General features: G+C 29.9%; 3 protein-coding genes across 4 annotated transcripts in view; 1 reads left to right on the top strand and 2 right to left on the bottom strand.

Moving 5' to 3' along the window:
• LOC123271024 (phenoloxidase-activating factor 2-like) overlaps positions 1-14,441 on the top strand; it is a 36,291-nt gene extending 21,850 nt beyond the window's left edge. Inside the window, exons 1-5 of one of the 2 annotated variants that reach the window (XM_044737241.1) lie at positions 10,582-10,818; positions 10,976-11,106; positions 13,412-13,650; positions 13,724-14,156; positions 14,231-14,441. In XM_044737241.1, the coding sequence (XP_044593176.1) occupies positions 10,707-10,818; positions 10,976-11,106; positions 13,412-13,650; positions 13,724-14,156; positions 14,231-14,386 (1,071 nt within the window). In that variant the 5' untranslated portion in view covers positions 10,582-10,706 and the 3' untranslated portion in view covers positions 14,387-14,441. Of the gene's footprint in view, positions 1-10,581; positions 10,819-10,975; positions 11,107-13,411; positions 13,651-13,723; positions 14,157-14,230 lie in introns of those variants that run through there. The other variant, XM_044737242.1, reaches the window with a different exon arrangement.
• On the bottom strand, positions 6,262-9,331 carry LOC123271025 (pancreatic triacylglycerol lipase-like). Its single transcript, XM_044737243.1, has 4 exons — positions 9,240-9,331; positions 8,739-9,175; positions 6,873-7,224; positions 6,262-6,803 (listed from the first exon to the last, which is right to left on the bottom strand). The coding sequence occupies exons 1-4, from the start codon at positions 9,280-9,282 to the stop codon at positions 6,580-6,582; spliced, it is 1,056 nt and encodes a 351-aa protein (XP_044593178.1). The 5' UTR covers positions 9,283-9,331; the 3' UTR covers positions 6,262-6,579.
• A 501-nt stretch (positions 14,442-14,942) lies between the features above and the next one.
• Positions 14,943-16,056, bottom strand: LOC123270855 (putative ankyrin repeat protein RF_0381). Its single transcript, XM_044737000.1, has 2 exons — positions 15,036-16,056; positions 14,943-14,947 (listed from the first exon to the last, which is right to left on the bottom strand). Exons 1-2 carry the CDS (start codon positions 16,054-16,056, stop codon positions 14,943-14,945), a joined length of 1,026 nt encoding a protein of 341 aa, XP_044592935.1.
• Between the last annotated feature and the right edge of the window lie 337 nt (positions 16,057-16,393).

Here is a 16,393-nt window from a genome sequence, read left to right as displayed (position 1 = left end):
AATGTTATTTCACTAATGGCTGTGAGTAGTGACGATGTTTATATGTACATTGTTATGGAGTATTTTGATAGTAAAAGTTTAAGATTCTTTATCAACAATCGTGATGATAGTACTGAGCATTCAGAAAAGATGAACATCAATTACTATATTTGTCTACAAATAAGTAAAGCTATTTCTTACATTCACGAGTTGATTCCAATGATAATATATAAAGATATTAAACCCGAAAACATTCTAATAAAGCATTTCATGATCAAAATATGTGACCTTGGACTCGGTAAGATATGTGACTCGTCTTTGACATCAGCTCTAAATACTACAGTCGGACGAAATTTCTGTGGTACACCGATGTATATGGCTCCTGAAATTTTAATATATAATTCGCCTGCAAGTACAAATTCTGACGTATGGTCTATGAGCTGTTGCTTCGTTGAACTTTTTACAGAAGAAAGTATTTGGTATGTAAAGCCATTCTCAATACCAAATTTACGTATAGTTGTAATGGATAAGAAGAAACCAAACTTGGATGAAATACCAATTAAACTGCGTAGTCATATTGGTCAGTGCTTCGATCACGATCCCAGTAACAGACCTAAAGCGTTATCCTCAGTTACGGTTTTTGAACGACAGTGGAATGGGCACCGATATTGAATCTCATCTTATTTAGATTTTCAATGAAGCCAAAGTTTCTTGGTAGAAAAAATTTTCCTAAACTTGAACCAATTTTCTGAAGAATATTAGTTCGTTATAGAAGAGTCAAATAGTTAATTATACTAGTTTGGTAGTTATAATGATAAGTAATATTTATTTTCAGTTAATTTATTCATAGTTATAAAAATTTATGGAAGTGTTACGGAAATATTAATTCAATAAGTTAAACAATTTTAATAAGTTAAACAGTTTTAATAAGTTACACAATTTTAATAAGTTACACAGTTTTAATAAGTTAAACAATTTTCAGCCATTATTGATATCTTTAAATATATATCAAATAGATGGCTTATAAAATTTTGCTTTGAGTAAAAACTAAACAAAAAAATCTATAGCAATAGACAACTAAAACAAAAATATTACATTTATTAACATCTGCTGCAATAATACTTATTTTATAATAATTATTTTATTCGATCATGAATTAAATTTTATTTTTTTTCAATAACTGACAATTTATTTTACATGTAAATTTCACTTATTTCATAATCAAACTATTCTTCTTGAATTCATTCAAGAGATACACGGATTATCATTTTCCACTTATGTGAAGATAACATAAATAATATACATAGATGTAATTATCAATTTTACTGTTGTCTTTTAAATGCAGCATATTCACTTAATATTTGTTTATACAAGTTGAGGGCTTCAGTAGGGTTTGTTGGTATTTTAAAGTCTGGAATTAATAATTTAGTTAATTCTTTCACTAGTGGATCAAATAATTGTGGTTTCTTTGTGAATATCTCGATTAGTTGGCCAACAGTATCTACATTTATCATTTTTTTATAATCTCGGCAGTTATATTGATGAGGTAACTGGAAAAATGCATTTGGTTGTCCATCTAGATGATTTCGTGCAGCTTGTCGTCTTATGCGATGTTGGTTCCATAGCTTCTTGTTATTTTGTAAGTCATATTTTAACAACGGGCCGAAACAAAGCTGCAAACACTTGATGTGTAAACTGCTCTCATCGAATAAACCTTTTTCATACATACACTTGAAAAGTTGTATGTAAAAATCCACTGTATGTTGACGCATTCGTCCCCAATATGATTCGATGCGCTAATTTTTAATTCTTTTACCCTGGATAAAACTTTTTTCCCCTGAAAATTTATAGGTGTGTATTTTTCGCATACATGTTTGCAACTCACCAATAAGCACGTTTTCTGAACCTTTGTCACATCGAATCACGGTAGGTAGAAATTTCAGCTGTTTAACAGTTTTCAGATAATAATATGCCGTAACCGCTAGATCATTATTAGTAGTTGCTACTTCCAGCCACATAACTTTCCGAGAAAAACCATCGATACAATCATGGATTGCGAAACCAAACTGTTTCAGCTTATTGTAACCGTCTAAATGCCACATGAAATTTGGCCCTGGACTGATATATTGGCGTCGACGTAGTTTATTGCCATAACGATTTGCTATGCCTTCAGGATCTAATATCTTCAATATCTTGTAGACAGTTTCTCTTTTAACGCGAAGTTTGTATTGTAATTTTAATTTTTTCCATAGACTTCGATAACATAAGTTATAACCACAAGAATTAACCTCTTCTATAGCAGCAGCAATAATTTCTCGCATATTTGATTCTGGTACATATTTTCGTTTTAATCCCAGTGTTGACAAAATCCTCTTGAGTGTGCTCATAGAAATTCATATGTCATGTTTAGTGATTAACAATTGAAGAATGTCAGAAATTTTATAATTTTCTAAAAAGTATTTTTTTATGTAAAATTCTGCCATGGTTAAATATTTTGCTAAACTCTAATATCGCTATAATTCTTTACAGTACAGTTATTAAAAATTATAAACTTTAGGTAAATGTGTAATTGAGTAAGACTACATACTGTTTATTTTTTTATAATTTTCGACTCTAAACTAAACACAATTTTCATAATTTCCCACAAGCACTGTTTTTTTTTTGTATTTACAATCAGGTTTTATTATTGTTTATAACGATTCATAATACAAAAACAATAAAAATAAAAATCAACACGTCATCAATTTTTGACTTTATAAACCAAGACTGATATTTTATCAAATTATTTCGCGATAATTAGCAACGACTTTCTTGGCTACCGTATGAGTTGTTATTGTTGACATTTTTAAATGGCGGCCGGGGTTTGAAGCCTAGGGTTTTGTCCCTATCTCCGCCATTTTATCCCTATCTCCAGTTCACGAGTGCACAAGTGCACAAGTTAAAAATTAACTTGTGAAATTTTTACCAGTTATCGATACACTTGTATTTAAGTTTGTAGCACACATGTTAAAAATGGGTCTGTGTAGCGCCACTTTTTCATAAGTTTACCGGGCTTCCGTATCCAAACCGTCGTAAAATAAATTCTTTAACAATGTTACCCGCTCCTCGGACCGTTACCCAGCTTAGACAGTTTATTGGCCTTGCGTCTTACTTTCGACTATTTGTCCCTAAATTTTCACAAATTATGAAACCATTATATGCAATTACCTCAGGTAAAAAAATATATTGAGTGGACTGAGGCACATGAAAATGTTCGACAAGAAGTAATTCGTATTTTAACCAATGAACCCGTCTTAATTATTTTTGACCCGGATTATCCCATAGAACTGCATACCGATGCCAGTTCCAATGGATACGGAGCAATACTTATGCATAAAGTTGATGGTAAAAATAAAGTTATTGAATATTTCAGTAAAAGGACAAGTCCAGCTGAGTCCAGGTATCATTCTTATGAACTCGAAACTATGGCTGTCGTTAAATCAATAAAACACTTTCGACATTACTTGCATGGATGACAGTTTACCGTTGTGACGGATTGCAACTCTTTAAAGTCCTCTCAAAATAAGATTGACTTTAACGATAGAGTACATAGATGGTAGGCTTATTTACAGGCTTTTCAATTCGATATAGTTTATAGAGAAGGCAATCGCATGGCTCACGCGGATTTCTTTTCTCGAAATCCTTTGCCCGATTTGCCAAAACAAATTAATAAAATTGAAGAGAAACGTGTAAAACTCGCGGAAATATCGGTCGATTGATTCCTTGCTGAACAACGGCGCGATTCGGAAATTTCAGAAATAGTCACCAAGTTACAAAATGATGAGCTATCGGAAGACCTCTCAAAATCTTACGAGATTAAAGCCAGTACACTTTATCGAAAAGTACAAAGAAAAGGTGAAACCTTCTGTTTGCCATACATGAGTCAGTGATGCACTTGGGTTGGGATAAAACGCTTGATAAGGTTTATGAATATTACTGGTTTGAGGATATGTCTAAATATGTACGTAAATTTGTTGACAATTGTATTACTTGTAAACTCTCTAAAACCCACTCAGGTAAATTAAACTCACTTCAAGCTGAATTGCATCCTATCCCCAAGACCCGCATACCTTGGCATACTGTGCATATAGATATTACAGGTAAATTGAGTGGTAAAAATAATACCAAGGAATACGTGATTGTTATTGTAGATGGTTTTACCAAACATGTATATTTACATCATACTCGTAAAATTGATAGTCATAGTGTTATCAAAGTTTTAAAGGCTGCAATATTTATTTTTGGAGTCCCCGCTCGTGTGATTGCCGATCAAGGTACATGTTTTACGGGAAAAGACTTTAAAGACTTTTGTAAATCTTTAAATATTATTTTGCATTTAATAGCTACAGGTACTAGTAGGGCAAATGGTCAGTGTGTAGTCGCAACTGCAAACTAAATTAGTGGCTAATGTTAGTTTGGTCAGGGTGCGATGGGCAGCTGATGATGTGGCGGGCAGGTAGTTGTGGTAACTACAAGATGTGTTTGATACTGTATGTGGCATACTAGGGTAGCCTAGAGATAGTGCAAAGGTCTATTGGTGGAGGGAAATAAAAAATGTTGTTTGATAATTAAATGATAAGTAATAATGATTGATGGCTTTTCGATCTTTTGAATACTATACGATAACTCCTTAGTATAATAAATAATTAATGGATTTCTGTTGCTGGAAAGGACTTCTGAAATTTTTCTTATGTAGTTTATCTATTGTAAAACGTTTTATAATAAGCGAGGTCCGTTAAGATCAAAAACTAAAATATCACTGTAACTCAATGTTTTAGATACACCCGAGGGCGTGTGATTGTCAGAATGGCCGTGTCGGAGAATAAAGTACAGTGGAGTATTTTCTGACGAAGTGATGAGAATATTCTTTAGGATATTTCTATTTTTAGTAATTTTAAGAAATGTACTGTTACTTTAATATTTTGTAAAATAAGATTTAACGAAATCGTTTTATTGCGGTAGGCTTAGGCCTAGGTAGGCACATGGTTGTCAACGTAGTCGAGATCCCAGGACGATAGAGGTATCATAAAATTAATAAGGAAAAGAGAAATGTGAAGCAGGCAGACTATTTGAGAATAGTTTTGGAAAAGACAGTCTTGCTTTGGAATTGAGATTGAACGGACGTCCTGGTGATCGCGAATTCGTTATTTCTTAAGTCTCGGTCTATCACAAGATATTTTTAATATTGTTTGCATTCTAAATTAAATTAACCTTGTACGAGTTTATCTACTAATTCTTAGTAATTGATCTTGTTGTAATTGGGAATATTAATTAGTTGTAATGATAAAAATGAGTGAATCACAAAATGCTGAATCTCCAACAAACGTTCTTAGCTCTTCCGAAATAAATACATACATATATAAACTTTTGAACTATATACATTTTCTGACTCAGCTCGACAAACTGAGTCAGAAAACGACTACATTTTTTCAAAATTGTGCCATGAGGACGGCTGCAATAGTTAGATTTTTATAAAATCTACTAAAAATTGAAAAATCCAAGTAACTGATATGATTGTATATGATTTTTGATAATTAAAAAAAAATTTTGTTGCAAATTTAAAAATGAGAAAAAACAATTTTAGAATGTATTTGGTGTGCGTCATTGTGTAATTCAAATTTTTTTAAGTCCTAATAGATCGATTTCACGAATTTTACAAGAAAAAAAATATTGTGCAACCACGCACACCAAGTACATTCCAAAATTGTTTTTTTTTCATTTTTGAATTTGAAACAAAATTTTTTTTAATTATCAAAAATCATATACAATCATATCAGTTACTTGGATTTTTCAATTTTTTTATTTTATATCTTTTTGTAAAGGAAAAAAATGTTGTTCTTATAATAGTCTTATGAGCGTGGACTTGGCGCTATTTTTTACAGTGGAACTGTTTTTGATCGGATCACCTTAAAACGTCAAGATCTGATGAAATCTCGATTTTCGAAAAACGGGGTAAATCAATAACTTCGATTTTCAAAAATTTTCAATTTTCTTTGCGGAAAGTTAAAAATGACAATCAAAAATTTAGATTCCAAGGTCAAAATTTTCTATTTAAATGTCTTCATTAGACACCTTTATCTGTAAAAAAAAAACAAGTTTATGCTATTAACTACTACTATTCATCAATTTAATATTTTTTTAATAGATTAACATTCCTACAAAACTTAAATGTTTCTTTTGTTTAAATGATACTGCATTATGTAGATAATAAATCGGACTATAATAACATAAAAAAAGCCACTGTGACCAGAATCTTGTCTTTAATTACGTCATTTACCATTATTGGTAGTAATAAAATTTTTTTTTACAATTGAACAATAGTTTTTTCTTCTAATTCAACAATGTTGAATTTTTTTTCGGTTTTCTTAAAATTAGTTTCGATCGCGATTATTTTGAATCTGCATAATGAATCTCTATCTGCATTAAGAACAACTCGTCCAAAAAGATCTTTAGGTAAGAATGGTACTGTTTGTGGCCCGAGGGTCGGATTCTTTACATCATAGATAGTAATTCATTCGACGGTCCTGAACATAGACTTAAATATCAGTGATAATGAATTTTTTATATCATAAAATACTTAATAAGTGAAAAATCTGGCTTTGTCTCCAAAAAAAATATCCCATGTGTATCTGTACTTATCGATTCACCCATTATTGCAGTTGTATTATCATAACATTTATTTGCCTTATAATCCTTCCAGCTATCACATTTAACAGCTACAAATTCTTCAGGATGTACTATTGATTCTGCCATATATTGATGGCTTTTTCCATGGCTGCAATATTCTATACAATGAAAAGAAATTTATTTTAAATTTGTGTAGTAAATAAAATAAAAAAATTAATAATAATTACGTGTTATAAATACAGGACATCCAGGTTGTCTATAAGTACCACCGTTGGGATAAAAATCCGCGTGTCCAATAGGTTTCACAAAGCCTACAGTACCCGCACAAGTGTGAATAATATCGACAAAATTAGCATCCGAAAAATCTAATCTATCAGAGGTATCTTTAAGTATTGGAGCTTCGAATAATGGACGTGCAGGATCCATTCCAGTTATTCTACCAATTTCGCCAAACAATTTACTACCAGCAAATCCAGCAATATGAGCTCCTAAACTGTGCCCCAGTATGTGTACTGTGTCTAATGAAACATTACTATTTATTTTTAAATAATCTATAAAGTCGCCGATATATTCACCAATCTAAAAAATAAATTAATAAACAATAATTATTTAAAACAAATTTACATACATTATGTAAGCTATGCACTGAAAAAAACTACTTGTCTTTAAACTCAAACCGAATTAAAAAATTTTAATATACACAAAAAACTCTAAGTAACTATTTTTAGAGCCAAAAAAATTAAAAAAAAAAATTTTTTTAAATATCAAGAAGTCTTGATAACATTTTATGTAGTCGCAAAAACTTACAAAAAAATTAGGAAAACGGTTGACCCTAAAGGCCATCCCTGCAACTTCCCGCTAATTCCGTTAATACCTGGCCGCTTATTTGAGCTCTTCGAGCTCAAAAGTACAATCTGTGTGTTGTTTTAAGCTCTCCGAGCTCAAAAAGATACCTTTTCTATGCTTTTGATCTCTTTGAGCTCAAAAGTCTGATAGAAGTTTCATAGAACACTATTTTTTGAATGTTCATACCGCAATAACTTTTGAATGAATGAACCGATTTTTACGCGGTTGGCGGCATTCTACGTAGTTTTTTAAGCCTTATAAATAATTTCTAAGTTTCAATTGGTCAAACTAGAAATTTCGGAGTAACTCTGAAAAAACACTTTTTTCGGTTTTCTTTCGTTCACGATATCTCTCGAACGAATCAACCGATTTTGACCGGATTGGCGGCGATCGACGTGGTTTTTCAAGGTTGAGAGCTGATTAGTTTTTGGAATCGATCGGTTGAGCCGTTTAAAAGTTATCCCAAAAAAACCACTTCAGAAAAAATTTTTTTTCCTACTTTTTTTTAAATTTCTCTATATTTCTCAAAATCTATCAGTCCGAATTGGTTCAAATTAACAGAAAATCTAAGTTTGGCGAAGCCCTTTCGAATGGCACCAACCGCGATCAAATCGGTACCACCGTTCAAAAGTTATAAGAGGTTTACATACTTACACACACACACACATACATACATACAGACATAGTGACACCCTCGCGGGAATAATCAGGAAAGCTTCCTAGGACCTCAAAACGTCGAGATCTGATGAAAACTCGATTTTCGAAAAACGGGGTAAAATCAATAACTTCCCGATTTTTGAAAATTTTAAATTTTCTTAGCGGGAAGTTAAAAAATTTTTCTTATTTTGAATAATTACTTTTAGAAGAATCCGAAATCTTGGAATAACTCTGACTTTTTATGTAAAATTAAAAGTTATTCTGACGTAGTAAAACTTTTTTTTAAAAAAAAGTAAATATTTAAGAATTATTTTTCGGACTTTAAATTTTTTTTTAAAAAAAGTTTTTTACAAGGAAAAAAAAATTTTGGAAATGATGAAAGTTACTTTGTCTAAAAATATTGTATTGCTGAATTAAATTTATAAAATTCTTAATGTAAATAAAAAATTCCATTTTACTTCATTTGCATTTGAATTTCTTGGAGAAAAAAAAAATTAAATATTCCAAAGCAAAGATAAAATATTTAACGAAATATTTTTCACAAACCAAGTAATTTTTTCAATAAATTAACTAAAAATTATAATAAGAACCTGTCTAGTTAATTTAGCAGCTATTCTGTACTCTTTCGCCGATACAGGATACCAATTAACACAAATAATATTGTAATTATCAGTTAATAAATAATTATTCCGCAATTCTTTAATCCAATTACTGTGAACACTATCAGTCCAACCATGTATTATTATTTTTGTTGATACATTATTATCAAAAGGTGAATCGTTTAAATTATTATTATCATGTATTTTCAATGGATACTCAAAATCGGGATTTTCTTTAGTAAATAAATAAAATTGTACATCTTGATCAAGTATCAAAGTGGCTTCCAATGCATCATTTAATATTAATCCGTTGGCATTCTTAAGTAACAATGGATCGAGTGTATCAATCAAATTTTTTTCATTTATTAAATCTTTTATGTCACTAAATTGTAAACTCAGACACTTCACATAATTCAGAATTATAAAGCCTGTTAATTAATTTATTGATTAAATTTTTTTAGTAAATAATATTAAATCAAAAAAATTTCATACCAATTGCAATAAAAAAAAATTTTCTTGGTATCGTTGGAGACATTGTTAGAAATATTCACTGAAGATATTTGAAAAAAATATCCTTTTATACGATTTGGTAGACTGATAAAATTTTCCTACATGATTTGCTTATTTATATTTTATTTTTTTTTGTACATACATTTTTTTATTATGTAATTTTTATATCTTTAAGTAAAAATATATATTTTATATTTATTATATAAAAAATAATGAATATAAAATAAAATAAGCTATTGCCGTAATTGTGACCTCACAATTACAACACGCAAAGTCAGATTTTGCGTAAAATATATATTTGTGTCATTACCGCACGACATAATACAAAGCATTAGACGATGCTCTAATTTGATCAAAAAATTTCTTTTATTGTTTTTGCAATTAACTTTATTGTTATAAATGTTATACTTTTGTTAGTTCAACATTTTTAAAAGTTTTATAAAAATAATGCAACAAATATTTATTCTGAAATTTTTAATAATAATTAATAAAAATTTAAACTTACAAAAAATTATTGCGTTGCAAGAAAACAATTTTTTTTTTGAAAAAAAAAATTATTTTATAAAAAAATTTAGACATTGAATTTCAAAGGTCAATTAAATATTTTTTGATAATTATGTAATTAAATATATGGTCCTATTATATTCGACATATATATATATATATATATATATATATTTGCCATATATATTTTTTCTATACGCAAATTAAAGTTATATATTTACTAGGTATACTTTTAAAAAATAATAATAAAGTATTAAAAAAATTGTTATGACTAAAATTTATTTTGTCCTCAATTTAAAATAATAAAAACTTCCCATAACTCAATTATAATAACAATAACGGTGTAATTATTAAGGGTAATTAGCAAAACCAGATAATAAAACTGAATTGCGAAATATAAAATTCCCATCGGAAGTTATGCATTTTTTTCTTTTTTTTTATGCCTCTGAAGTATGTGACAAATATTAAATATCACAACAATAAACTCAATTCAAACAATTATTATATGTATAATTTTTTTCCATTGTTATTATGATTAGTATATAACATTTACCATTACTATAGAGTAAACTAAGGAAAATCCATAATAGAGAAGGTCGCGGTATTATTCATTTCGCGGCTGGATGCTTCTGCGTTTACGTTAATTTATAATCTCTATGACAGAGTGTGAAAAAATTGAGTATTAACCTGTACACGTTTTATTTTTAAAATTAACTTGACTGGAACATTGTCTATTCATTTTTCATATAAATAATGTTAATAAAAAAAAAGTATAATAATAATAATAAAAATGAATGACCGCTTGAGGATGTATAAAACTCCGAGTTCTCTCATTTAAATTTTATTTAGTTTTGTGACATCATTGATACTTGTTCTGTTATTAAAACTATCATATATTTTATGAATAAAAATAAATATCACTATAATTTTTGCTTATTATGAAAAATGATTAAACTAAGTAGAATTTGTACTCGTAAATTGACATTGTTAACCGCAGTTGTTTGTTCATTTGCTCAAACGCCATCCATTAATGATGGAATTGTTTTTAGTGGAACAAGTGAGAAATATTGTATTAAAATAAAAGATATAATATATTCCTACCATTATAGTATTTTATAATTATTTTTTGTTTCATTTTTCTACGTTGCTTCATCCAATTTTTATCATTGAAAATATTGTAAAATGTAAGATAACAAATATAATGTATTTTTTAGCAAAAGTGACGACTACTACTACTACTACCGCACGACCTAATTCAAATTGTATTTGTGTCCTCCAAGGTACGTGTTTGTCACCATCAGCCACTACTGCAGTTCCTTCAATAGATATACGCATTGTCAATCAGGTATTTACACTGACAAAAAAAAAGGATACTTACGAATCTAGAAAAAATTACTCGAAGAAAAAAATTTTTCATTCAATAATCTCAAAAATTTTCCAAAGCAAATATTTTTCTTCAAGTATTTTTCAAAATGGATTAAAATAGGGTAAAGGAATCAAATATTGGACAGGCAGCTTAACAATTTGATTTTAAAATATCTAATAATTTAATTTTATATTGAGTAGGTAATTATGAATTTCTACAATTACGCATTCCATAAAAATTTGCGCACGTACATACATACGTACACGGTGAGAAATTTCCATTATTTTTTATTCTGCATGGATTTTAGATATTACAATGGTGCATATTACTAGTGAACCTTATTGACTCAGAATAAAATTTTACAATGGCCCATAGTAATTTCCGAAACAAATGAAATCAGACATAGTAAATGGTAGAAATTGAAATGTACCATAGTAAAATGAAATATGCAATAATTTAAATTTCCGAATGTACTATAGCAAAAAAAATAAGAAAACGTTTGTAAAAAATAAAAAATTTTAGAGTAAAAAATGTTTTTAGCAATCAAAAAAAATATCAAACCAAACAAGATTTTTTTTGTTTGCAATAATTTTTTAAAATATAGTTTTTTTTATTTTTTTTTTCATTTTTAACAATGAACGTAGGATTTATTTTGGCAGTTAATTTTATTATGAATAATTATAAACACAATATATAACTTTTAAATTATTTTTTATTATTATTAGAAGTGTCGGTTGCAGGTTAACCATCAAATGTTTGTTTTCATTTTAATTTTTCACGGTAAATTATTAAATATTTTATTATTTATGAATCTTACAAATTTTCATTAACTATTCATGTGTTGATGGATTTATAAACTAATATTTATTTAAAACTTAATGTTTATTGCAATTTTCATAACACCGTTGACCACTACTGATAGCGTCTGTAGACTTATGTTGACAAAACAAAAAGCAGCACGAAAAAATGAAAGAGCGCGCGTCGAGACTGACGCGCATACGTTTACTATGGGACATTTGAAAATTTCATAGTCACAATTTTAAATTTAAACCGAGTACACGTGACTAAATGTGAAACTTTTTTATAAATTTTTATTGTCGACTGAGCAACAGAAATTTTACTATGGAACTATAATGAAAAGTTTTAAGCACACTAACAGTTTTTGTTCTGTCAGTTTACGAAAATTTTTTATATATGTTTATGTAACAGTTGCATGGTCAAATTTACTATGGTCCCTAGTAAATATTGATTGGTACAATATGATATTCTTAAATTTTTATGGTAATATTTTGAATTGAGTCATTAAGGTTCAGTCTTATTATGTATGCATAGTAAATTTCTACAGAAATTTCTCACCGTGTATATACAGTCGTTACAATAAAGAAAAAAGTTTGTGCACAAATATCAGAAAGTTGTGAAAATTCGATTCTACGTCACTATATCCGCGACATTGTATCCACAAATAATTAAATTCGTGACATTATATTCGTGCCGTTAAATCCTTAGACCACTATATCCGCAACAATATACAATATACATTATTAATAGTTCAGCTAGGGTTAAAATTTTAATTAATTATTAATTGTTATGTAATTATTTATTAATTATAAAACACAATTAATTGTTAGAATACTAAAGTAAACTAACTATCGTGATTAATGTTATGACTCATGCTATACCATTAGCTATGATTAACGTATCATCGATGATTTATCAACATTTTATTAGATCATTAAAAATTAATATGATATACAATTTGCAGTATTAATTTTACAACTGGGGGCTTCGACCCCCAACCCATACCGAAGCTCTGCTCCTGAACCCCGACTAATTTTTTACCTGCCCAAACTTTTTCAATATCATCACCATCAACATCATCATCACCATCATCACCATCATCATCATCATCACCATCATCATCATCATTACCATTATCATCATTGTACGGATATAATTTCCCGGATTTAATTATATGTGGATATACTGTCGCTTGGATATAACAGCATGGATGTAACACCTAGGATTTAATGTCGAAGATATAATGACCTCGGATCTGATGGTGTTACCAGTTTGTAAGATAAAACTATAAAAAAAAGCATAACAGTCGTTTCAGCTCAAAAACTCCAATAAATTTACAAAGAATGTACTTATGTTAATTTTATCTATACTGATCAGTATTTGGAGCCTTTATTTTAAAATAATAAAACTTGTTCTTGAACCACGAATATAAAATTCTAGAAAAAATAAAATTAATGTGATTTTGCTGTTCATAAATTACGCACAGGGTAAACAATCGTGTCCTTCAGGTCAAGTATTGTGCTGCGATGTATCAGGAAGTTTTACAAGTTCATGTGGCACCCGAAAAATAACAAATTCTCCAATTCAAGGTCAAGGAATAGCCAAATATGGAGAATATCCGTGGCACGTTGCTATTTTAAAACCAAACAATGAGTACATTGGTTCCGGAGTTCTCATTACATCTACACATATTTTGACAGCAGCCCACAAAGTTTCATCATATCCGTAAGTCAAATAATTTTTTTTATATATCATTTTATAACTTCATTCACTAATTTAATAAAAGTACTGTAAACAGTAATACGCAATTCAAAATTCGACTTGGAGATTGGAATGGTATATTAGACAGCGAGCCTTATCCATATCAAGAGTATTCCCCTCTCACTGTTAAAATACATGAAAATTTCAACCCAAGCACTCTCTACAATGACATCGCTGTGATTAAAATTAATGGAGAGGTGCCACTAGCATTAAGTCCGCATATCAATACAGCATGTTTACCAACGGCACTCCCACCTGTTGGGACACAGTGTTGGGTTACTGGATGGGGAAAAAATGCTTTTGGACCCACCGGAAGTTATCAAAGTATTTTGAGAGAAGTTCAAGTCCCGATTATTGATCAATCGGTTTGCGAAAATCAGCTTCGTAACACGAGGCTAGGTGGATTATTTTATTTGAATAGAATGAGTTTTATGTGTGCCGGTGGAGAACCTGGAAAAGACGCTTGTACGGTAAGTATTCTTAGCATCAAATTATAATTATATATATTTTGAGATTTATTATTATGCTGTTATTTATTTTTTAGGGGGATGGTGGTGCACCATTGGTATGTTTATCCAGCACGCAACAATGGAGTGTAATTGGCTTGGTTAGTTGGGGTATTGGATGTGCGCAAAATATTCCAGGAGTTTATGTTAATGTAGTTAATTACTTACCATGGATCTATCAAAATATAAGTTAGGATTATGTAGATTATTATAAATAAAAAATGTCCATCGAGATTTAAAATGAAAAAATGAAGTTTTTAATCTAAACTTGTAGATATGCAAAAAGTTTTTGAATCTCTATCAATTATCAAAAATCTTGGACAACACTGAAAGAAAAAATTTCTTTTGAAAAAAATAAACGATCTTGTAATAAAATTTTTAATTTCATAAAATAAATAAATAAATACAATAAACAAATAAAATTGAAAATAGTCAAGTTAAATTAGAGTTTTTTATTTACAATAAAAAAACTTAAATCTAAAAATATTTTACAAATTAAAAATATTTTTTTTTACAATTATTGACTTAACAATCTTAAATCTACGTTACTCAAATAATACAAAATATTTCTAATAACTGAGTCAGGTAAAACCATATAAAAAATATCATATAATTATTCTGTATTCTTCAGCAACTCTCTCCTTTTAATCGCTCTTTGCAATTTTTCAAGGATCATACTACCGTAAATGGGAAATTCGGTAAATATTTCTTCCTTGTCAAAACAATAATCTAAACTTCTTAATCCAATAGTCAATCTGTGTAAGTTAAATTATAAAACACAATAATAGTTTAATTTTGTTTTACTTATTTTCGTGTTTTTCATTTTAACAATTTCCTTTTCACATTGTTCGTGGAGTATTCTTGATTTATCGCCATCCAAAGTTCCTGAATTGTTTTCACTTATAAATCGACCAATTGCTGCTAATCTTATAATATGGCGTTCGAGAATCGTCAATGTTTCCAGATCTGAATACACTACCGGCCAATGAGTCATTGACTGGATGTTTTGGTTCGTGACAACATCAAGTAAGCCTGAATTATCATTATTAACCACATAAATATCCATTTCACAGTTCAATAAATAGCGCAAAATTTTGCAACGATGGAACTTAGCAGCCAAGTGAGCTAAAGTATTACCATGTGCATCAGCTAAGTCCAAAAAATCACAATTTTCCACGAAAAACTTGAATATGTTAACTTTATCTTGCTGCAGTACTGCTTCAAACTCCACGCTGAGCTTCCCGTCTTTGAACACATCGAATTTTGCTCCAAACTTTTTCAGGAGCTGGAGAATCTCAACCTTTTTGGTACTTACGGCTAATCGTACCGTAGAGAGTAGTTCTGCGGATCCATGGTCGATGGTAGCGTTGTTGTTCAATAATAACTCGATCAATCGGGTGTCATGTTTGAAAATCGCACTGGTCAAAGCAGACGAGTTATAGCAATACATCGCTACTTTAACTTTGGAAACGTTCGCGTTCACGTTGGCTCCTGATGTCACCAAAAACTCGATAATGTCGTAGTTTCTACATTCGATGGCCTGGTGGAGGGGTAGCACTCTATAACGATAGCCTGATGTTCTGTTGACGTCAGCCCCGGAGCTTACTAACATTTTCACTATGTCAACTTTTTTCTCCTTGATGGCCACATAGAGCGCCGCGTTTAACAAGGCGGTGTTGAGGTTCAGATCGAAGTTGATTTCTCTTAATATAAAGTCAATAAATCCTTCCGGCCAATTCATAAGCGCGAACTGAAGAACACTTATGTCTTGGCTATTTTTCCAGGAAAACACTGAGTTGACACCAAGTTTTCCAAATTTCACCAACCCCTCGACATCTTTTAAACCAAAACTATTGACTGCCATTTTTTACTCTTGAATAATTAAATTAAACACAATTGTCAAATTATAATTACAATTACAAAAATTTGGTAGTGAACTTAGAGATGCTTGCACTTTGAAATTTTTCGTGAGAATAATTTTCTTAATGTTCACGGAAAGAAATACATTGCGGATATCCCTATGTCGTTGTATTGCATTGCTATAAGCCCTATGCATATAGGATTATCTACTATACTGTATGGTACCAAAATCTTTGCGTCTATTACATGGGCGCATAGGAGGCTTGACCTGACAGCATTGCCGCCAGCTCCATAGTGCATCGCAGATGTCGCAATGCTACTAGTTTTTCCCGCGATATTAC

Source organism: Cotesia glomerata, linkage group LG8 (genome assembly GCF_020080835.1).
Source record: "Cotesia glomerata isolate CgM1 linkage group LG8, MPM_Cglom_v2.3, whole genome shotgun sequence".
In the NCBI taxonomy this organism is placed as follows: Eukaryota; Metazoa; Arthropoda; class Insecta; order Hymenoptera; family Braconidae; genus Cotesia; species Cotesia glomerata.
The sequence above is the reverse complement of the archived record's forward strand: the minus strand, read 5'-3'. Positions and strand labels throughout refer to the sequence as shown.